Source organism: Salvia hispanica, chromosome 4, assembly GCF_029641045.1.
Source record: "Salvia hispanica isolate PSC_SH4W2 chromosome 4, Shi_PSC_v1, whole genome shotgun sequence".
NCBI classification, from domain to species: Eukaryota; Viridiplantae; Streptophyta; class Magnoliopsida; order Lamiales; family Lamiaceae; genus Salvia; species Salvia hispanica.
In genome coordinates, this window is record NC_142695.1 from 18187793 (window position 1) to 18211387 (window position 23595).

The window sequence follows — 23595 nt, forward strand, 5'->3', positions numbered from 1 at the left end:
GGCGGAGGAGGATGTGGCCTTGCCCTTGCCCTTGGCAGCCTTGACGCCAGTGGGACGCCGGGAGGACATCGGTGTGCCGGAACTCTCATCCTCGAATACCGGATTGTTGAGGTCCATTGGAGACGGGCCGCTATCGCTACTTGTATAATCAGCGAAGGTGCGCTTCGACGCCCTCCTCCTCGCCGCCGTCGATGGGGGAATCACACCACCAACGAACTTCTGCTTGTCCCTCAAGAGCGCCCAGCACTGGTAGTGCTTGAAATCGCCGTACAATGAAATGTACGACTGCATCGCTTTGTCCCGCACATCCGCGAGACTCTCGCCACTGCCCTGCTCCCTCTCGCACTTCTCGTACTCCCTCGCGAAAAAATTTACCTGCTTCTTTATTTGATCCCAGTGCTTGCGGAGCTGCTCCCTGTGGCGCTTGTAGGCGTACGCCGGCTTGGCCTCGTTGTATTTCTCGGCGATGCGCTCCCAATACGCAATCACCTTCTAGTTGTTGGCATACACCGGATCCTCCGAAACATCAATCCAACATCTCGTCAAGATGATGGATTCGGTGTCGGAGTAGTTCGTCCTTCCCAGGGCGAACTTTTCACACACCTCCGTTGAAGGCAACTTCTGGGCTCGTGCCTTGGTCCGCTTCTTCTTGGTGGCGGACCCAGACGCGGCGGCGGGCCGGCCGCGAGGTGCGGCGGCGGCGGAGGGGCGGTGGGGAGAAGGCTCCATGTCGGACAGCCCGTACGAGTCGGTGCTGAAGGGATCGTACTCAGCATTGGTGTCGAATGACCGGTATTCGTCGGGTTCTGTACCCGGCCATCGTGCACTACCGAACATCGGACTATTCGGATTTGGGTAATCTCCGGAATCCATTTTGCTTGAAATGTAGAAAATATAGTGTGAATTTGAGAGTGAAGAGATTGAAAAATGAAGTGAAAATGAGAGGTATATATAGGTTTTGAAAATTTAATAAAATAAAATAAAAAAACGGAAACGCGTCGCATCGTCGGTCGCATCGTCCGCGTCGTCCACAGTGGCGGACGATGCGACGGACGATGGGGTATCCTCCGCGCATCGTCCGCGGACGATGGTTAACCCATCATCCGCGATGCTGCAGTGGCGGACGATGTGATTGATGATGCATCGTCTGCACCATTGCGGATGCCCTTAGGGCGGGGCTTAGTCCGCCCCCTCGTGGATGCCCTTAAATGAGTTTTGTGACTTTTGGCTACTTCTAAATTCTACCGTATCTTATAGTACTACTCCAATCTAAAATAAATATATATGCATGATGCATCACAAAATTGGTAATTCTAAATTACATAATATTGAATTATGAGAATATTATTTAATTAGATAAATGAAACTCTGTACTTAATATCGAACAGTAATTAGAGATAATCTGGTTTATTTCATGAAATAAAAGAATAACTCTAAATTCTCCCAAAATCCTAAGTCAAAACATTTTGATTAGCACACGGGGATGATTACCAAAAAAAAAAAGTACTCCTACAATACAAAAAAAAAGTTTTATTTCTTTGTCTTTTTTATTTCATTCTTCTAAGAAAAGTAGGTTTGTAAATCATTAATAGGAGTAGTATAAATCAGCCACCGACATACAGCCAAACTAGTGAAATCAACGTTCATCCAGCTCTATCCAACCTGATTCCATCAACAGTTCAGAACCTGCCTGATCCATACGCGGAAATCATTCAGTCTTCTTTTTCATATTTATCAATTTCTTGGGAACCCTTTCAACCGTAGACGAAAACAATGGCTTCCATTAATTTTTCTTGCACTTCGACTTCGCTTTCTCGCTCTGGGTTAGTGTTTCTTTATACTCTTCCGGTGCTGCGTTTGCTGTTATTCCTTCTTTATGGATTAATTTCATCTGGATTCCTCTTTCTTCTGCTTCTGCTTCTTCTTTTAAAAGTTGCATTCTTTGTGTTTTTAATCCATCCAATTGAATGGCTTTCTCTTCATTGTGTTTGGCGAAAGCACCTGGCTTCTTAGATTTTTGGACTTTGTATGGTGATCATCCTATCTGACATAAGCAGAATCATATGTTGCCTTTGTTTGCTGCGACAGAAGATGTGCATCTGTCCAAGTTTTCCCCCTTGTTAAGATTTTTTGGGCTAACTTTGAATTTCTGGGGAATTTAACAGTTCCAGACTGTTCAATGGTCTGCTACGAGGAAATATTCAGTATGTGAATGGTCATGGTGTAGAAGTCTTGAAACAGCCCAATGCCAAATTTGACAGTTTTAGAGTCAAGGCTTGTGGGAAAATTAGGTCAGCGCTGTTCTCAGCAGAGAATGGTAATGGTCCGCAATCGGCTGGCTCTGATGTTGCAAGTAACGCTCTCATCAGTGATTTATCTGGTGGAGTTGAGATACAATCTGATTCCGTAGCATTAGGAGCACTTGCAGCTGATATGGCTCCTACAGCTAGTGGGTTTCCTCTTGAAAGTGATGAATTTGACCTGGACATGCCATCAGAAGGTTTCTCTAGTATTCCTGAGGCTATTAAAGACATCCGTGAAGGAAAGGTTAGATTTTTTCATGGATCTTGTTATTGGTGGATGTGGATTTAGTAGTTTCTTACTGATGATTGGCAATGCAGATGGTTGTGGTCGTCGATGATGAAGACAGAGAGAATGAAGGAGATCTTATAATGGCTGCATCGAAAGTTACCCCAGAGGCTATGGCATTCTTTGTGAAGTACGGAACTGGAATAGTTTGTGTGAGCATGAAGGAGGAAGACTTGGAGAGGCTGCAGCTTCCCTTGATGGTAAATCACAAGGAAAACGAGGAGAAGCTCTGTACTGCATTCACCGTTTCAGTCGTAAGTTGTTTCTCTGCTATAACCTGATTGTAGCGTGTCCTTCTTCTTCTTGTTTGCTTCTGTATTTACTATTTTGTACCCATTCACTTGCTTAGTATGCGATTCTTTCCAATATAAGTTTTTGGAAGCAGTGTATATGTGAAGCTGTTGCTGCAATATAGGTTCATGTTTAATGTGTACAGTGCACACACACGTTTCTGCAAAATTCAGAGATGGACACATGGTATCTCAAAGCTTCTGTTTGATAAAATACTAGAGAAGATGTGTCCGAGATAGCATAACTAACTCTACTTTTGTAGGATGCGAAACATGGTACCACTACCGGTGTCTCAGCACGTGACCGTGCAACCACAATATTGGCTCTTGCATCGAAAGATTCAAAGCCTGAGGATTTCAATCGCCCAGGACACATATTTCCACTGAAGTACAGGGAAGGCGGTGTCCTTAAAAGAGCAGGACACACAGAAGCAGCTGTTGACCTTGCTATGTTAGCTGGGTCTGACCCTGCAGGAGTTTTATGTGAGATTGTAGACGATGATGGCTCCATGGCAAGATTACCTAGGCTGATGCAATTTGTTCAGCAAGAGAACTTGAAAATCATATCTATTGCTGATCTGATAAGGTACTTGACAAGCTTCTTTTCGTAAATTTTATGGTGCCTTTATTTCTAAATGAACCTTGTTTATCATTACTAAACTTAAACGGGATGGAATTAAGATGATGATGTTGTTCTTCATATCTTTATTTTATTAGAACAGTAGCAGTATTGCAATGCTATCTATTCATTTAGCTCAGCATTTCTTTACTCTTATCATCATCAATAGTGGCTTCTAAGTTTCAAGTAGTCACATTCATCCAACTCACTTGTTTGCAGTATTACGCAAACTGCGATTCTCATTATATTTTTTCCCCGATGTTGATTTTGTGGCATTTTTGCATTAAGTGGAGTACTAATTTGTGATAAAACTATTTGATTACAATGACATCGAGACATCTTCTATTTCTCTCTAGGCATGGTTCATCTATGTACTTTCTTTGTAGTGTACGATTTGATTTTGACTTTTTGTTAGATCCTTAATGGAGTACATTAAATTGACTTCCTCTTAAACAAAATGATGCATGCGCAAAAGAAGAATGCAATCAGAAACCACTAGAATACATGCTATGATTCTGCTTAATTCTTCTTGTGATTGTGTCTATTAGACTAGATCTGTAGCGAACTATTGATAAATAGGGATATGGTTTGATTTTATTGAGCTAACTTTGCCATTAATTCCCTCTCATTTCCTTGCATCTGGTTTTCTGAGTGGACGATTGTGTTTTGAAGCTTTATTAAGAAGGCCCGACACTCTGTCTTTTGCAGATATAGGAGAAAAAGGGATAGGTTAGTGGAGCGTGCTTCCGCTGCTCGTATACCAACTATGTGGGGTCCATTTACGGCCCATTGTTACAGGTCCGTTATAGATGGGATTGAACACATTGCAATGGTTAAGGTTAGTGCGATACAATACTTTGACGACATAATGCATATTTTCAGTCACAACAACTCCCTGCTTTTAGCTTTATTCTTCTAGAATGCCACAATCTCACAACGTCATTATTACAACAGGGTGAAATTGGTGATGGACAAGACGTTCTTGTTAGAGTACACTCAGAATGTCTTACTGGCGATATATTCGGTTCAGCCAGATGTGATTGTGGAAACCAGCTGTCACTTGCCATGCAACAGATTGAGGCAGCTGGGAGGGGTGTTCTGGTTTACCTCCGTGGTCATGAGGGGAGGGGAATCGGTTTAGGCCACAAACTCCGAGCTTACAATTTGCAAGATGCTGGGCGTGACACTGTGGAGGCAAATGAGGAGTTGGGTTTGCCTGTTGATTCGAGGGAATATGGAATTGGTGCACAGGTAATTTCTTATCAAACATCATGCTGTATGAAATTGTTGCACAGGTGATGTCTTATTAAACAACATACAGATTACTTATGGTTGTGTAATCTTTGTGCAGATACTGAGAGATCTTGGGGTTAGAACTATGAAGCTGATGACGAACAATCCTGCAAAGTACATCGGGCTCAAGGGTTATGGTTTGGCTGTTGCGGGCAGGGTTCCCCTTGTGACCCCAATCACCAAGGATAACGAGAGATATCTAGAGACAAAACGTGCCAAAATGGGCCACGATTATGGTTTAGACGCCAATGGCAATCCAGCGCTCATCAGCAACAAGAATGGACGAACAAGTGGTGAAACCGCAGCTGCATCAGACTCGTAATTGAAGAGAAGCCCCGCTGCACCATCTGATGTTCTTCCTTGAAGAGAAATTCTTGACCATCATTCTTATTTTTTTTGCTTGGCTGTACACTACCTTATAATTGGATCATAATCATAAGGTATAATAGATATTAGCAAATGTAATGTATACACCTAATAATAACTAGCTTGGATTTATCCACCTTATTTCGTTGTCGAAAGTGTATAATTGATGACTCGATCAAGATTTGAAGCTCCATTGCTTGTATAGGAGAATGTTTTAAACACCCCGACTTTTTTTTACGCTAAGACTTAGAAAAATCGATCTATATATATATATATAAGTTTCGCGTCTAATTTTTTTTTATTATTACTTCTTGTTATGATTAATCGTTGTGAAGTATATTTTAAGTAGTGAATAAAAATAATAATATTTCAATATAAAGTTTGCTCTAATAAAAGTCCGTTTGTGAAGACCGAGTTTCAAATAAAAAGCCCGTACACGAATTCAACGTTTAAGTAAAGATTTACTAAAAATAAAATACTCTCCATGCCCTTCGGATCTTGCTCAATAGTCACGCCTTGAATCCCGATACCTACACGAATGGATAAGAAGCGTGTTAAATCAAGATGAGACGATCGACGAAATCAAATCACATCAAACACGCAAAATCAAACGGCGGCTCACGTTTTCCAAACGACGGCTCGCGTCTTTTTAAGTGACGAGACATAATATTCTTTCCTTTTTAAGTAAAAGGAATGGTTGATTAGCCAACTTGCCTCTTATGGCAAAAAGTCCATAACCTTTGGACATTTCACTTCCACATATGAATCAAGTGTTTAACCATGGATTTCATTGCTCCTAATTCCTCTATAAATACCATCCTCACTCCATTAGTAATTCCTTTGTTTCACCACACAAAATATCTATCATCATAGTTCTCCTTCGATTGAGGATATCGAATCTTTCAAGCAAGGAAATAAAGTCTAATTACCTCCTTCACTTCTTCAAGGTATCTATCTTTGAACCATTTTGATTTCCTAGTTTTAAATCACATTTTTGCTTGCATTATGGTAGTAGTTCTTTCAAACATTTTTTTTATGCCAACATCAATACGCAAAACATACTCATTCTTTTCATGCGCATGGTAGAATTTTGAATGTAGAACTACAAATCCTAATCTTATATCCATGAACACAACTTAGCCTAGCCTAGCTTAAGTAAGCTTTGCAAAATTTTAATAGACGTACAACCGTAAGAATCAAGAGTAGTAAAGGACTTACCTTTTCGCGGAGAGGGCCTCTGCCGGACAGCCGCCGCTGCTGTCTCTTCCGGGCAGCCGTCGCTGCTGTGTTCGGAAGCCACACACGCCGCCGCTGCTGCCCGGCGACACCGCCGTGGCCTAGAGCTCGCTGACCGGTCACCGCTGCGTCGTCCCGAGCAGCCTAACGCTGCCCCCCCCCCTCTCTGCCCGGACAAACTCGCTGCACTCTCCCCCGCTCACTCGGCGAGCTCGGTGACTGAGATTGAACCGTAAAGAGAAATGTGAGCGTGTTCCTAGGTGTGTATGAGTGTGTGTGTGTGTGTGTGTGATGAAAAGAAAAGGGGAAGAGGATGTACCTGGAGTCAGAGAGGTGGCGACGGCGATGTGCTACCCACCGGCGGTCAAGATCCGTAGCTAAGAGAGAGTGGCCGCCTCCGGGCAGAAGAGAGAAAGAGAGACCGAGGTAGAGAGGGAAAGAGAGAAGAAAGAGAGCCGCGACCGGCGGCTGGCGTCGCCCGCGCCATGGCCGGCGCGGGGAGTGGCAAGAGAGATGAGAGAGTAGCGTGAGGTTAGGGGGGGAGAAAGGAGGCGCCCCCTTCCATTCTTTTTTTTCTTTATAATATTTTGTATAAAGAGGTAGAGTTTACTAATTATTTAGGATTCGGGCCTCCCTATGGGCCAATTAATTTCTTGTGGTATGGTCTATTATTTCTTTTAGTTTGGGCCGAAAATCTTAGAAGAAAAAGGGAATTTTGGGCCTTGGAGCCTAAGTGAAGAAATGGACTTTTATTTACTAAATTGTTGGTTTGATGTTCTAGTTGCGTTGTTGATTTGTTTCGAGTTGTTGAGGTGTTTAAGTAATTAATCTTGTGATTAATTATTTTTCTTTTAGTTGAATCTCTAGATTTGATTAAACTTTAATCTTCTTAATTAATTTCTTAAAGATAGGAATGTATGTGCTTAATGAGTTCTCTCCCAAATAATTGCCAATTACTTTGAAGTCTCTTTTGAAGTTATCTTGATCGAACCTCGAGCATAGGATGCATTTCCATGTAGGACCATTTCATGTCATGCACCTTATGTATGTATTCAAGACTAATTGAATGAATATCCTCTTTCAAGAAGGGTGCGTACAAGGAGTTTGCTTGCAAAGCCGAGCTTGTGTAGAGAAATAGTACTTTATTGGGAAGCATCGAGGCGGGCTTTATATCCAACACATTAAGTGTGGATAAAATTATCAAATATATGAAATGATTTTTGTTTGATAAAATTGCACTTACTTTTTTTTAAATGTTACCGTACCATAAATTATTTGTTTTCTGATGCCTATCTGCTTGGCGATGCCAAATGAATGAATGAATGGAACGAATTCGGCTCCAATAGGACCAAGATCCTATTCGAGTTAGTGTACACAAAGGAATGGACCGTGAGTCATCGTAAGGGTTGGCCGGTCAATGTGATCGTGGAAGGTGGCCACCTTCCCGACACACAATGAACTATCAGATATGGCGGATTGATGGAATGAACTTAGCTTGATCAAGCGAACTTTTTGAAAATGAACTTAGTAAGCTCGGGCCTTTAAGAAAAACCCCCGCGTGTTACTGTGATGGCATGATAATAACTTTTTCTTATATGTGTATCTTTCGGCAATGTGTTCACTGAGTACTGCCCTGCATGTATTTCTAAATGTGCAGGTTGAGCAAGTGATGAACTAGTGGCTGAGTGGAGTTGGTGGTCGTCTCATCTCTTTTGTAGGATTTTCGTGGCATGTGTCTTCATACACATGACCATATGGTTACAACTCCTTCCGCTGTGCTTATGTTGTAGTATTTTGTACTAATAGGTCATAGGAAAAATGATCAGTAACGAGTGACCTATGTTAAACACTCCTTTAAATCCTCATGATCTTTCGTTGTCTTGTGAACCTCTTTTATCTTATGAAGAGTACTTGCATGTTTTATTGTAAATTCTTTCGTCCCCTTTCTATCCCCTCTTCTTAATTCCCTCCCATGGTCATGATTTACCGAGCAATGCTACCCTTAGCAAAGCGCGGTCGTGACAATGTTCTACGCTTTTGGTTGACACTCTAACATCATTGAAAGAGTAGATATTAATTTTGAAGAGGAATCTTGATTAATTGGTAATAAGAGCATCTGCAGCGGTGCTCAACGCACCGCTCGTCCGTTGATGCATTTTTTATTTGCACTATAAATACCTGCAAGTATACAGAGTAGGTATAGTATAGCAAAAGGTTAGTACCGGGTATTGAACACGGGGAAGATGTACACAAAGTGTCTATCTTCTACTAGAACTCAATTACTATCTGGAGAAACAAGAATTTTTTTTAACTTTTTGAAAACAGTAAATATTAAAAACAGTAAACAACTAAATGCAAGCAAATCACGGAGAGAAAAGTATAGAGATAAGGGGAATTCCAGGGATGTGCTTTCGCTTTTATGGTTATACGAATTCCAAACTACAATACCCTAGCACAGTTAATACTTTGAAAGGACGAGTCACCTAGCTTATGCTCATGCGATACAAACGTTGATTACTAACATTAGGGTTGTCAATCCTAACACGTAACTCCAAAAAGCTCCTAAGACCCTTGAAAAGTCCTCACTCTCAATTAACAGTGCCGTTTTAAAGGAAGCTAACTGTAGTGTCTACTAATTGGATCTAACTCGCTAGAACTCTGTCACAGTTATGAAGCAAGTTGTATTGAATCATACATAATTGTGTCACTCAATTATGAAGCATCATGATTAACTTAGGGAAGAAACAAAGTAAAAACAAAACGGATATTAAATAGAAAACGGAATTGTATAACCAAAGTTGCTACTAACACATCCCTAGAATCCTATGAGTTTAGTTACACATGACGGAATAAACTAAAAACATAGATTGAAGGGAAAGCAATCTGAACATAAAACTAAAGCAAATAAAACCCGTAGGTTGAATCCTTGTCGTTCTTGATGTTCTTGAAATCCTTCTTCAATTCCTTGCACAATTGAAGTACTCTAGCTTTTGATCTCTATGAATGTGTTCTTGTTGTGTGAAAAAAAAACTCTTTTGATGAAGCTTGAGGTCCTATTTATAGGGGAAGATTATTCCTCATCATAGAAGGAAAAGATCTTCAAAATTTGGTAAATCTTGGAGCAAATCTAGGGCTGGTCGGATTCACCGCCTTTCTCCGGCGGGCCGCCGCACCTTGGCCGGCGGTCGCCGCGTTGGAGTCCAGAGACTCTGACCCTTCGGTGGCGGACCGCCACATGTCCTCCGGCGGTCGCCGGGCGAGACTCTTCTGCTAGCGTAAATTTCCTAGGCGGACCGCCACATAGCTCTGACCGCCGGACGCCGGCGGTCGCCGTACAACTTCACGGCGGTCGCTGGTCGCCGTCTGACTCCAGATTTCCAGACTATGCGTTTTTACTCCCCTTTTCGGCTCAAATATGCACATTTCTCACAAAACACGTCAAAATACCAAAATGTATAGAATATGCAAATAATGGACATGTAGAGTGATTTTGATAACAAAAACGGACCAAATAATGGCCTTAAAACAGTGCAAAATCCGGGCGTATCAACTCCCCCAAACTTACATTTTTGTTTGTCCTCGAACAAAACACTAAAGACACAAGAATAGACGCACGGAATGCACAAGGACTAGACGTCATAATTGCCTCAAAAGATGAAAGAATAGATTAAGCATGGATTAACACAATCAAATCAAGCAAGGCTTAATAGTGCACTTTCATTACAAACTCGTGGAACACCTTGAATTCAAGCACTCACATGTGGCAAACTTCCAAAGATGGGAAGTGTTCTTTCTCTCACTCTCAAAGTGTATAAAGGTAAGGTGTAGATCACTCAAATCATGCATCATGCAAAGTTTACCATAGGCTTGCTCAAAGTCTAATCCCTCCTCTACTCAATGTGATTAAGCATCAAAAGTCCGAAAGGTCTTTCTTTTCGGTTGTAACGTAGGCTCTTTGGTAGGTGAGGAATATTTGGCTAAAAAGTGACTCAAATATAAAAATATCCCAAGTAGAGTTAGGATGACTCCACTTTTCTAAAACTTAAGGCACTTCTAACACTTTATTTTTCTCCTTCAATTTACTTTCAATCCTTTGATTTTATTTTCTTTTCACAACCTTTCACACATTTTTTCTTTTTTTTTTTCTTTTTTTTTTTACACATCCTTTCTTTTTTTTTCTAAGATCAAGCACATATTTGGAATTTTTCTCAATTTCACAACTTGTACTTTCTTAATATTAAGCACACTACTTTTTATACTTTCCTCCTTATCTCTCCAATTCCTTTACAAAAGAAGATAACAAAAACTATACTAACCCAAGGAATTGTCCCCCCATTTATTTTAGCTTCCAAAGAAAAGGCTCAAAGGCTCAAAATTGGCTCCAAAGGAAAAATTTGAGAGGGTCGAAAATTTTGGATATAAAAGTAGCTAAGAAAAGACGGCCTAACATCCTCCTAAATCAACTTAAACACTATGTAAACTTAGGCAGACTAGGAGCAAGTTCTAGAAACATATACATGCATACAGATAAATCACACAAGAAAGAATTTAAGGCTCAAATCTCACAAGGTAAAAGCACGATTCAAGGCGAACAAGCAATTCACTAATTATGCACCTTTTCACCCAACCATCATATCAAAACGTTAAGCCACACTTAAACATAGATGGAATATAATATCATTGGCAACTCGATCTAATGTGTCCCTAAGCATGCGTGTTTCTAAGTTCTTCATGTCATGTTCATGACATGGATTCAAGAAAATATTTTTAGAACACAAAAATCTCCTACGGGATTTTGGAAAATTAAAGCAAAAAACAACTAACAACAAAAAGAAAACCCTAAACTCACGGTCCACTACTTCATCCCCCCAAACTTATTTACAACAAAGTGTAAAATAAGTTTGTAGAGTCGGTAGGGACGTGAGTATACTACTGAAAACAAAAACGTACCATGAAAAATTTCGCGTAGAGGTTGAGCGGGGCGAAAATTCGAAGAATTTCAAAAAATCGCGCTGGAAAATTGTGCCCAGGTGGCGGTCCGCCGCAGCTGTTCGGCGGTCGCCGCACGTCAAAGATGCTTTCCAGCGTTCAGGTGGCGGACCGCCGCAGAGCTTGCGGCGGTCGCCACGGAGAGGTCAGAACCTGCGAAAATTTTTACAAAGCACAAAATAAACCAAAACCAAAAAGATATTAAAAACTTAAACAAAAATTTTCAAAAATGGTTGGGTTGCCTCCCAACAAGCGCTTATTTTTCGTCTTTAGCTTGACGTTCTTTGAAGCTCATGAGTTATCCCCCATCGTGAGGATTCCTTTGGGATGTCTTTGTACCAACAATCTTAGTCTCTGCCACCGCGAATGGAACCAACTTGTTGAGAACTTTCTTCCACCATTTGAAGTTTCCATTCGAGGTTTTGATCACGTAGATTTCAGGGTCATTTTGAGGTGGAGTCTTCTTCCTCTTCTTTTTCTTGGGCTTTTCCTGCAAGATAGGCTTAGTAGGATTAGGCTCGCCCTTTTTAGGAGCTTGAGGTAAAGTGTTAACGATGAAAATAGTAGGGTTAGAAGGATCTTCCCCTCCAAATGGATCATAAGGCTTCGACAAATCGGTCACCATGACCTCCCTGCAATCATGCTCCATCTTAGCTTGTTTCGCCTCTTCATACTTAAGCATCGCGCTTTCGATGTTGTAGGTCGACTTTCCTCCATGGTCACTTATTGTGATTTCTCCTCTACCTACATCAATAAGAGCTTTGCATGTGGCTAGAAAATCTCTGCCTAAGATTAGAGGTACATTCTTGTCTACTTTCATATCAAGAATAATGAAGTCGGCAGGAAAGATGAAATCGTCTACCTTCACCAAGACATCCTCAATCATACCCACCGTTTTGATGGCCGTGTTATCGGCCAACCTTATGGTCACATCCGAGGTCTTGAGTGGCCCGATGTTGAGCTTTTCATAGTACTTCAGCGGCATGATGTTGATGCTTGCTCCCAAATCACAGAGGGCCTTATCAACTTTTCCTTCTCCAATTCGGCACCTAATGATGAACTGGCCTGGATCTCTTTGCTTCACTGCCCTTTCCTTTTGGATGATCTCGCTGCAATGATGCGGTAGCTTAAGGTCGGTTTTAGTCGGCTTTTTTTTCCTCATTACCGCCTCCCTTAGTAGCTTCGCATACTTTGGTATCTCCTGCAACGATTCAACAAGTGGAATGTTAGTATGGACTTTGCAAAACATGTTAAGGAATTGCTTGAACTGCTCTTTAAGCTTGAACTTCCTCTTTGGCTGAAAAGGGAGTACAATCCCGTTGTGCCGCACAAGCTCCTACTTAGTGGACGATTCTGCCTTGTCAGTGGCGGGCCGCTGCGGGGTGTGCGGCGGTTCGCCGGCGACTGGGCAGTCCTGCCTGGTTGGTGTCTCTGCCGTCTCAGTGGCGGGCCGCTGCGGGGTCTGCGGCGGTCCGCCGGCGACTGGGCAGTCCCCAGATTTCTGCTTTGCCACCCACTTCTTGTTAATATCATCCATTCTTGCTGCTGCCCTTGCTCTATCCTCATCTAACTTCTTCTGAATTTGCTCCATTTGAGTGGTAATATTGGTTACAGCTGCCGAGATTGTGTTCATTCCTTGCTCGAGGTTGTTTATCCTTGCTTCGACCACTCCGATCTTGGTGTCATTAATCTTCCTATCTTGCGTAATTACTTCCAAGATCTTCGTGATTCCTTGTCCATACTTGTCTTCCTTCTTCATCGGCTCAACCACTCCTCCTTTGCTAACATTAAATCCTGCAGGGGGTTGCAAGTAATTATTGTTAGAATAAGAAAGATTTGGGTGCGGACGGTTCCCATTATAATTATTGAAATTACCGCCCCCCTGATTAGGGCGATAATTGTTATTGTAGTTTCTGGGACCGCCTCCTTGCACGTAGTTGATTTCTTCCACAGTTGATATGGCAGTTTCGGGTGCCTTGACCGCCACTATGGAAGTTGATGCACTTGGATCTTCCTTCCTCGAGATGTCCATTTGATCAATCCTGACTCTAAGTTCTGCTAACTCCTTAGCAAAAGAACTTTCTTCGGCCTCTTCTATGGCTGCTACTCTTCTCGTGGCATGCCTTTCCTTAGACCACCCCCGACTGTTGGTGGCGAACTCCTCGATCACCGCCATGGCATCCTCTCCTGTCTTTCTTAGAAATCCTCTATTTGCCCCTGAATCAAGCATAGCACATATTTTCTCGTTAAATCCATTATAGAGGATTCCTACCTGATGGTCTATGGAAAAACCATGGTTTGGGCATTTTCGAAGAAGAGCTTTGAAACGAGCAAATGCCTCATAGAGGGGCTCGTCATGGCCTTGTGTGAACTGAAAGATCTCACTTGTGAGCTTCAAAATAGTGCCTGGCGGGTAGTATTTGTCGAGGAAGGTAGCTACGATGTCCTTCCATGTGGAGACCTTTTCTGGTGGCATACACTCAAACCACTCCTTAGCAGAATCAATCAATGAGAATGGAAAAAGTCTTACCCGTATGGCATCGTCGTCGACACCATTTAATTTCAGAGTGTTTGCGATTTCCACGAATTTGGAGAGATGGCGGTTAGCATCTTCAGTCGCCCTACCTGCAAAAGGAGTTTGCTCGACCCTTTGGATAAGGGGCATGCGTAACTCAAAATTGTTAGCATCAATACGAGGGCCGTTAGGAAAAGTGATCATATTCCCATGATTGAACATGTTCATCACAGGTAATGTTTCTCTGTTTTTCTTTTCCATGGCTTCTCGGGCTGCTCTCTCCGCATCTTTCTCATCCATCAGCAACTTCACCATCTCCTGCAGCTTCTCAATATCTGTTCGGTCACCCATTGTTCCTGATCCTTTTTCACTTCTTATTATTCTACGAGTTCTTTCAAGTTCTAAATCAAGCGGCTCTAAGATGTACTTCCCAGAACGTGTTCGCATACAAAACCTGCAAGACTTGAAAACAAAAACAAATTAAACTAAAAAAATTAAAACAGAAAGCAATAAAAATCCAAAGTAGTAAAATTATCCGTTTGAAGATATCACTCCAAATTGAATTGTCTTCCCCGGCAACGGCGCCAAAAACTTGATGCACTTTTTATTTGCACTATAAATACCTGCAAGTATACAGAGTAGGTATAGTATAGCAAAAGGTTAGTACCGGGTATCGAACACGGGGAAGATGTACACAAAGTGTCTATCTTCTACTAGAACTCAATTACTATCTGGAGAAACAAGAATTTTTTTTAACTTTTTGAAAACAGTAAACAACTAAATGCAAGCAAATCACGGAGAGAAAAGTATAGAGATAAGGGGAATTCCAAGGATGTGCTTTCGCTTTTATGGTTATACAAATTCCAAACTACAATACCCTAGCACAGTTAATACTTTGAAAGGACGAGTCACCTAGCTTATGCTCATGCGATACAAACGTTGATTACTAACATTAGGGTTGTCAATCCTAACACGTAACTCCAAAAAGCTCCTAAGACCCTTGAAAAGTCCTCACTCTCAATTAACAGTGTCGTTTTAAAGGAAGCTAACTGTAGTGTCTACTAAGTGGATCTAACTCGCTAGAACTCTGTCACAGTTATGAAGCAAGTTGTATTGAATCATACATAATTGTGTCACTCAATTATGAAGCATCATGATTAACTTAGGGAAGGAACAAAGTAAAAACAAAACGGATATTAAATAGAAAACGGAATTGTATAACCAAAGTTGCTACTAACACATCCCTAGAATCCTATGAGTTTAGTTACACATGACGGAATAAACTAAAAACATAGATTGAAGGGAAAGCAATCTGAACATAAAACTAAAGCAAATAAAACCCGTAGGTTGAATCCTTGTCGTTCTTGATGTACTTGAAATCCTTCTTCAACTCCTTGCACAATTGAAGTACTCTAGCTTTTGATCTCTATGAATGTGTTCTTGTTGTGTGAAAAAAAAAAAACTCTTTTGATGAAGCTTGAGGTCCTATTTATAGGGGAAGATTATTCCTCATCATAGAAGGAAAAGATCTTCAAAATTTGGTAAATCTTGGAGCAAATCTAGGGCTGGTCGGATTCACCGCCTTTCTCCGGCGGGCCGCCGCACCTTGGCCGGCGGTCGCCGCGTTGGAGTCCAGAGACTCTGACCCTTCGGTGGCGGACCGCCACATGTCCTCCGGCGGTCGCCGGGCGAGACTCTTCTGCTAGCGTAAATTTCCGAGGCGGACCGCCACATAGCTCTGACCGCCGGACGCCGGCGGTCGCCGTACAACTTCGCGGCGGTCGCTGGTCGCCGTCTGACTCCAGATTTCTAGACTATGCGTTTTTACTCCCCTTTTCGGCTCAAATATGCACATTTCTCACAAAACACGTCAAAATACCAAAATGTATAGAATATGCAAATAATGGATATGTAGAGTGATTTTGATAACAAAAACGGACCAAATAATGGCCTTAAAACAGTGCAAAATCCGGGCGTATCATCCGTCCGTGCCGCTGAGCACCATGCCGTCCGTCCGTCGATGGAGCTTGTCCGACCGTGCCAGCGGCATGGCGCTGCTCTTAGCTAAGAGCACGTCCGTGCCGCTGAGCACAATTCCGTGGCAGCTGCTGATTGGCCAACGGCATAGCCGTTGGCAATTTCATTTTTTTTTTTTTTTAAAATTCGAAATTTATTTTAAAAAATGTTTTTAAATAAAAAAAAATATTTTCCCACTTTCCAAAAAAAATATATCCGTTTTCTACCCACTTATAATTAATTTTTCAATTTTTTTTTCCCAAAATTCACATTTTCATCTATAAATACCCCCACTCCAACACAAAAAAAATCACATTCTCATCTATTATCTATACTATCATCATCTACATTCTCTCATCTTTTTTCCTCCTACTCTATCATCTAAATTCCCACCACACTACACAATGTCCGGCTCCGGCGATCACCCCTCCGGCAATCGCGGTTGGAACCACGATTGGTTCGACTCCGAGGCCGGATATAGTCCGGAAACCCAATTTACGGCCCCTCCTCAAACCCAAGGTTCGCAAGCTCCGGGTGGCTACCGTCCTTACCCGGTGCACGACCTAAACGCCCCTGGGTTCGGGTGGGCACCCGAACCCGGATCGGGAGGGAGCAACAGCTCTACTCCTACTCCTACTTCTGGTCCTACTCCTCCTGTTCGTGGCACCCGCACCCCGTACACTCCGGGTGAGATGATGGCGATGTTCAAAGCCTACTTGGCAGTCTCCGAAGATCCGGACGTCGGCACGAACCAAACCGGGGAAACTTATTGGTGGCGCATCACTCGCCTCTACAATGAAACCCGGCCGGAGGGAACCATATATCGCAATGATAGTATGGTTCACAATTGCATCTACAGATGCAACGAGGCAATCGGGAAGTTCCAGGGGATTTACCTCCAGGAAGAGCGGTCGGCGGGGAGCGGCACGAACGAGCTCGACATCATCACTGCCGCCTTGGCGGCGTACCAACGGGAGGAGTACAAACCGTTCAAGTACCTCAATTGTTGGCAGGAGGGGCGCCAACATCCGAAGTATAGGGGCGGCATAGCAGCATCCTCCTCCAGCTCCTCCAGCAAACGGTCGAGGTCGGTAGCTCTATCCTCCTCCGATGATGTGGCTACCCAGCTTGCCGGAACTAACTTGGGTAGCCCCGACGCTGGCCCGAGCGGTTCCCGCCGGCCGGTCGGAAGGAAGAAGGCGACGACCACCCGCCGCCGCGCCCCGACTCCATCCGCCGCCGCCGCCCCGCTCCCTTTGTGCCTCCTCCACCCCCGACCAACTCGTTGTGGGCCATCTTGAGTCAACTTCATATGACCGATACGTCTCACATGACTCCGGAACAACTTGCAACACATGAGCAATTGATCCGGGGTCTCAAGAGGCAATTGGGGTTAGAGGAATAGTCTTCCACGTTTGTAATTTTTAATTTGTAGGATTTTAATTATGTATTTTTTATTTTAATTATGTATTTTTATTTTTAGTATTTTAATTATGTAATTTGTATTTTTTAGGATTTTAATTATGTAATTTTTATTTTATAATGTATTTTTATAATGTAGAAATGTTTTTAATAATTGGAGTATTTAAATTGAATAATAGAATGGTGGGACCCTTGAGCTTGTCCTTAGCTAAGAGCACGGATGTGGGTGTTGTGCTCTTAGCTAAGGACAAGGAATAAAAGTGGGTCCGGGCCCACCTCCGTGCTCTTAGCTAAGAGCACGGATGGGGATGCTCTAAGATTTTGCTGGTGTTTTGATGTTCATCCTTCGGTGATGGCAGTGTCTTTTCAATTCTTGTGAAGTCGGAAGACTTTCCTAAGATTCGATAACGACTCAATCTGTACGATTTGTCCCCTACTCCTCTCATTTTGTCCAGATGGTGCAACAATTGTCTTATTAGACATCCATGAAATGGGTACAATTTTCCTTTATTAAACACTAGATTTTTTGTGTACACAAAATCTTATAAATGGCCACCAATCTCTATTTGCTCTTAATGTGTCATTTTTTTACCGACTAATATTCATCTAACTTATGATTAAAACTTAAAAAATCAATTTAATACCTCTAAACTAATATTTCCAAAATTTATTTTTCTAAAATAAATGTGTAAGCCTTGAAGATCCTTAACAAGCTCAGCTTCATCATTCGATCTGCTATTTTTCTTTGTTATGCTGATCAAAAGTTATACTATCTGTTTTTCTGTTCTTTGTTTATGGTGATAAAAAATTATATAAGCATATCAGCTTAGTGTGCTAACTATCTTAATATGCTATTGGCTCACTAATCAACACATTATATTAAAAATGTCAATACAAATTTATCTTGATATTTTGATTAATGTGCTACCTATCTAATTAAGTTTCGATTGTTATTCCCCTTCGAGAGATTAATTTGATGTCGATGGATTTGAAATTTAAAATGATTAAGTTTCTATTTTTATTCCCCCTGGGGATTATGAATTGGCATAACGATGGATTTGAAAATTTCAAATTATTAGGGAATCTGAATTTGGAAACAACAAGTATATATGGTGGTTGGGTCGAATTAAATTCCTTGGTGGAGTACAATTTACAAGCTGTTGTCACGTTTCTGACAAAAGTTTATTAATTTATGACAAAAGTTTGTGTCATGTATTTGGATACGATTAATCTTAATTAAATTCATTTAATTAAGGTTACCAATTATTAATATGAGTTTATTAATTTATTTGAAATAAGAAGAATTTAATTATGACAAATGCATCGTGCTAGTAAATTCTTCGAATGTGCCACTTTATTTATCTATATTCATTCCACAAGATTACATTTGAAATATTCTTTTAGGACCTTTTTTTGATGGATCGAATATTGCAAGATTATTAACTCAGACTGAAACATGAACAGAAGTCAGGGTTAGTCCAAGATAAAATTTTGTATTTGTATAGTACTCCATAAGATATTGCATAGATAAAAAATGAAAGAATGCAGATTCCTTTATTCCGCTTGTTGGAATCTAATAATGTAACGCCCCACTTTTTCAAACCCTAATTTTCGGGTTATAAAATTTTTGCATTAAATGCCTTAAATGCTATGATATGTGAATTATTTGATGAATAATTAATTGCATAGTGTCTTTGTGACCTAATTGCGTATGAGAATTTAGATTGAGTTGAATAGTCAACTTGTTGAAATGTTGACGTGGCTATTGAATAGTCAAAGATGGAAAAAAATATGACGTGGCCGTTGAAAGGTCAATGCGTTGAGAAAAAGAAGAGAAAGTGAAGAAATGATTGATTGGGTGTGAATATTTGATGCGGAGAAATATAATTGTGGGTGAATTATTTTCCTAAGGGATGAGTGAGAATTAAATAGGAGCGTTATTTAAATGTGTGGAATTTTCGGCCATTATTATTATTTGGAGAAGAAATAATATTATTCTTTGATTTAATTATTTGTTTGGGATAATTATCCAAATTAAATCCAAAGTCCAAATACTCTATAATTCCTACATGGAATTTTCGAACTCCACCTTTGATTTTCTATGAGATTTTCGAAAATCTCATATATTGTGGGAGAATGGATTATTTATTTTATTTGATCCTTTATTTATTCTACTCCATGAATAAATATAAATATGCTAGAATATCCTACCATATCTTGCCAAATCTAAGAAGATATTGCATATCCTAATTAAATTAGGATTTGAAATTCAAATCCCTTGGAAGAGTTGAAAAAGTCACGCCACTTTTGGCTATTATTGGGGAGTTTAATTATTATTTTTCTTGCTCCGTGATATATTATTCTACTCCGTGAAATATTTGAATTTAAATTATAGGCTAATTAAATAGCCTATAATTTTCGAAATCCCCATTCTTCTCAACGGTTTTAACGCCATTACTCCTCCCAAATCTTCTCCAAATCTTGATTTATTTAATTATTGGTGTATATCTTAACCTCTATAAATAAGAGGAGAGAAAATCAAAACCATAGCTACAAAAAAAAGCGCCCCCACTCTTGAAAACCGTTCCTCATTCTCTCTCCACTCTCTCCAAATTTTCTTCTACTTTTCTTCAATATTTCTTCATCAATTGAGAAGAATTCAAGTTGAAATCCAAGAGTTTATTGAAGAATCAAGGCTATAATTTGTTTCTACCGATTGTTCTTTTGGAAAAAGGTACTTTAATTTTGATCTCCTCTTCTTCTACCGATTAATCGGTGTTCTTGAGTCCACATGCATTTAGATTGAGTGAAAGGGAAATAAATTGATGAAATTGGGATGCATGGATGTGTGTGTGTGTGACCGAGAGTGTGTGTGTGTGTGCACGCCTTGAGAGGCGTGCACATGTGTTGTGATCGTGTGCGTATGTTGTGTGTATGGAACACTCATGCGTGACACGATTTTAATGGTGAATTTGAAGTTGTTATTTGAATAAAAATAATATGATAATCGTACTTTGATTTTGATTGATGATTTTGAAAATAATCGATGGAAAAAAAGGAAATATGGGAGACATGCATGATTTGAGATCAAAGATTGAAACTGATTTGTGATACGCCTAATTTAAAGGTGATATTTCGCGCTCTCAGCGTGATAAACGAGGAGAAGATAATACTAGCGAGCTAAGCCGACAAGGTGGGCTTTCTTTTAAAATAAGGACATTGTCCTAAACTGATATTGATGAGAATGAGATATGTGTTATCATGCCTTGATTTGTTTTGTCGTGCCTATCCCTCGTGGCTATGCCACTATTGATTTAATCGAATTCGGATCCTTGTAGAGCCGCAAACTCTACTTGGATTAGTGTACACCAATGTTAGACCGAGTGCTAGCGTACGTGTCGGCCGGTCTAGTGACCTGGATTGCGGCCGCATTCCTTGTCATGTAGAATGAGGATATGGTAAACGTCGATGTGAAAAATGGTTGCGCGACCGTGATATTTGAGAAAGAAGATATTTTGGTGCCTCGGGTCTTTCTAAAGTTAAAACCCCGACGGACACTTGAAAATGGCATGATAATGACTATATTTGTGATAAAACTGTTTTCGGCAATGAGCCCATTGAGTATGATTATCGTACTCAGCCCTGCATGTGTTTTCCTTATGTGCAGGTTGAGTGGTGACGAGCGGGCGGCGGTGTTGAGTAGAGAATAATAAGATGATCTGTTGGTACTTAAGGTGTCGTTGTGTCTTCATACATAGCCTCACTTCTTTCTTGGTCGCTTCCGCTATATTATGAAAAATTGTTATCTTTTGGTTGGGATAAATACTTTTATTTTCGTGGGTATGTTTTGGAATATGAACAGTTAGGAATATTCTCTTTTGAAGAACTTGGTTAAGCTTTTAGTCCTTTGATGGATTTCTTTGCTAAGGCATTATTCTTTTCCTATTTAATTGTTCATTAAATGCTTTGGTTAAATCCCTTTCTAAATGGAACCCTAGCGTATGATCTTTGATGCATTTAAGTCTGCCTAGTTAACGCTCGCCGCATTTATTATACCCTAGATGGGCGGGTCGTTACAAATAATTATTGGTTAATTTAATTAAATTAATAAGTTATATAGTCAAATTCAAAATAATGAAACAAGAACTGAAAACTTCTATCATACAGTCCATAGTTCCAATCACACTCTACCCAAATTGAATAATATTGGTGCAGAAATGCATAGCAAATTCAACCTGAGAAAAAAATTAAAAATCGAATAAAAATGCAGATCACAACCAAACTGAGTCACATAATCAAATAATCGAGCAAAAAAGCTAAATAGAAGAGGCTCAGTCTAGTACCAATGAACCATAATCGCCTCAATTTGATCGGTGCAAATCAATTTCAAGAAACAATGAATCGAATCAAACTCTACTTAAATCAAACTGTAGTGTAGAAACCTTAACCATCATGGCCTTATTGATTAACTAGTAATTAAGGTTTTAGTTGTTCATAACTAACTCTTGATTAAGCCTTAATTAGAGTTTAATTGAATTGTACGTACCACCCCGCGGCAAATGCGACGATAATTCACACTAATAGACTACCTGGGCCAGGTATATAATGAGCCAGAGCCACACATCTCATAAATAAGTTATCAATCTCTAAAACAAAACTTTTGCACCTAAACAAAATTCCAATAAAACTTTTGTTCACAATTAGTTTTTACAAAGATTAATCATATTTGATCTTTTGTAATTTTTTTATTAACAAAATGGCCTTATTTTGTATACTAAAATATTTCAATAACTTTACTATATTTCTATCACCTAAATAATTTTGTATTAAAATTATTGGAAATAGACAGAGTGAGTATATTCTCTCCCTTTACAAAAAACTAGTACTTCAATTTTACTAGGCGTACGTTAATAAAAATTACTACTAGTAGTATTTTGTACAGATACTATCCCATAGTAGTATTTTGTACAGATACTATCCCATCCCATGGAGAGTGATCAATTGCTAACTCATCATTTAATTGCTAACTACAACTAATTTAAAGCCATAGGATTTTAGAAAACGTGTGGTCTAAAATTTGCCACGTGTAATTTTCATTTTTATTAATAAAATAAAAAAAGATAAAAAAAACTCCAAATTAGGGTTTTAGTTGAAAATGTCATTATAGTGTTTCGAAAATATCAACACAATGCTTTGAGAATGTCAACACAATGCTTTAAGAATGTTAACCCATTATTTATATTGACATATTTTATATAGTATGTTGATATTTCTGCTTGTACGAAAAAATTAAAAAATTTTGAATTTTTTTTCAAATTTTGACGTCGGAATATATGCATGTAGGACATCGTTGGAATCCTTATGAAATTATCTGTAATTTGATATATGTTATATGAATTTCAAATTTTGGGATTTCTTTTAAAAGTTAATTATAATTGAACATGTAGTTAATTGACATTAATACCCCTATTGATATATTTTGGAATTAATCCTATGATCTTATTGACGTTTTTCGTTCATCGTATTGACATTTAGAAATTAATGATCTAAGCCCTTAATTTGAATATCTAATGACTATTATTTAGTTGTAGTTAAAAATTAAGTTATAAGCTAGCAAAATAACACTCCCCTACTATTCCATATTATCTTTTTTTGTTACATCTACAATTTTCACCAATAACAATACATTTTAATTATCATTATCATTTCCTTTAAGGTGAACCTTTTTATGAAAAACTTTTGTCAAATTCGTATAAAATCCCTTTAGATTTAATTTTTTATATATATAGGGATGGGCTTCAAATTGTACATTTATTACTCCTTACCTCCCTAAAAAAGTCAAGTTTGCTTTTTTATCCATCCTATAAAATTAGTTTATTTTTTAAAAAAATTCAGCACACATTACACTATAAATAATATTTTCATTATCTACTGATAACAAATGTCAACAATTTTTTTCTTTTTATTCATATTTTATGATTTCATATTAAGTGTGTGTTATTCTCTAAACTTTATCTATCTTTAGGAGAATAAACGCGTAGGTTTTATGTTGTTTTAAAATTAAATTCACACGCGTTTTTACAATTCCAATTTCGGAAAAAGTTTGATAAATTTTCCCAAAAAGGACTCGAAACGTTTCACTTCATATCTGACCGTGTCAAACATTAGCTGTCAACACAAAAGCAACCATCAACGGTCACTTCCAATTCTCCACTATAAATATCCTCTCTATACCTCGTATTTCCATCACATCCCAAAAT

At 39.6% G+C, this 23595-nt stretch overlaps 1 protein-coding gene, 1 long non-coding RNA gene and 1 other non-coding gene across 3 annotated transcripts; 2 read left to right on the forward strand and 1 right to left on the reverse strand.

The window, feature by feature from the left end:
* Window positions 1-1594: 1594 nt before the first annotated feature.
* On the forward strand, window positions 1595-5378 carry LOC125196262 (bifunctional riboflavin biosynthesis protein RIBA 1, chloroplastic-like). The gene is made up of 7 exons (XM_048094710.2): window positions 1595-1823; window positions 2166-2547; window positions 2622-2843; window positions 3143-3465; window positions 4207-4336; window positions 4453-4749; window positions 4850-5378. Exons 1-7 carry the CDS (start codon window positions 1774-1776, stop codon window positions 5111-5113), a joined length of 1668 nt encoding a protein of 555 aa, XP_047950667.1. The 5' UTR covers window positions 1595-1773; the 3' UTR covers window positions 5114-5378.
* A 141-nt stretch (window positions 5379-5519) lies between these two features.
* Window positions 5520-6924, reverse strand: LOC125191824 (uncharacterized). Its single transcript, XR_016137640.1, has 3 exons — window positions 6713-6924; window positions 6376-6612; window positions 5520-5687 (listed from the first exon to the last, which is right to left on the reverse strand). It is a non-coding gene; the product is annotated as an uncharacterized LOC125191824 (long non-coding RNA).
* Window positions 6925-13670: 6746 nt separating this feature from the next.
* On the forward strand, window positions 13671-13777 carry LOC125185748 (small nucleolar RNA R71). Its single transcript, XR_007170249.2, has one exon. It is a non-coding gene; the product is annotated as a small nucleolar RNA R71 (small nucleolar RNA).
* The last annotated feature ends 9818 nt before the right edge of the window (window positions 13778-23595 follow it).

Coding starts and splice junctions, on each gene's coding strand:
- LOC125196262 (XM_048094710.2), top strand. CDS start 1,774: ATGGCTTCCATTAATTTTTCTTGCACTTCGACTTCGCTTTCTCGCTCT. Junction 1,824..2,165: donor ACTTCGCTTTCTCGCTCTGG/GTTAGTGTTTCT, acceptor GGAATTTAACAG/TTCCAGACTGTTCAATGGTC. Junction 4,337..4,452: donor AACACATTGCAATGGTTAAG/GTTAGTGCGATA, acceptor TTATTACAACAG/GGTGAAATTGGTGATGGACA.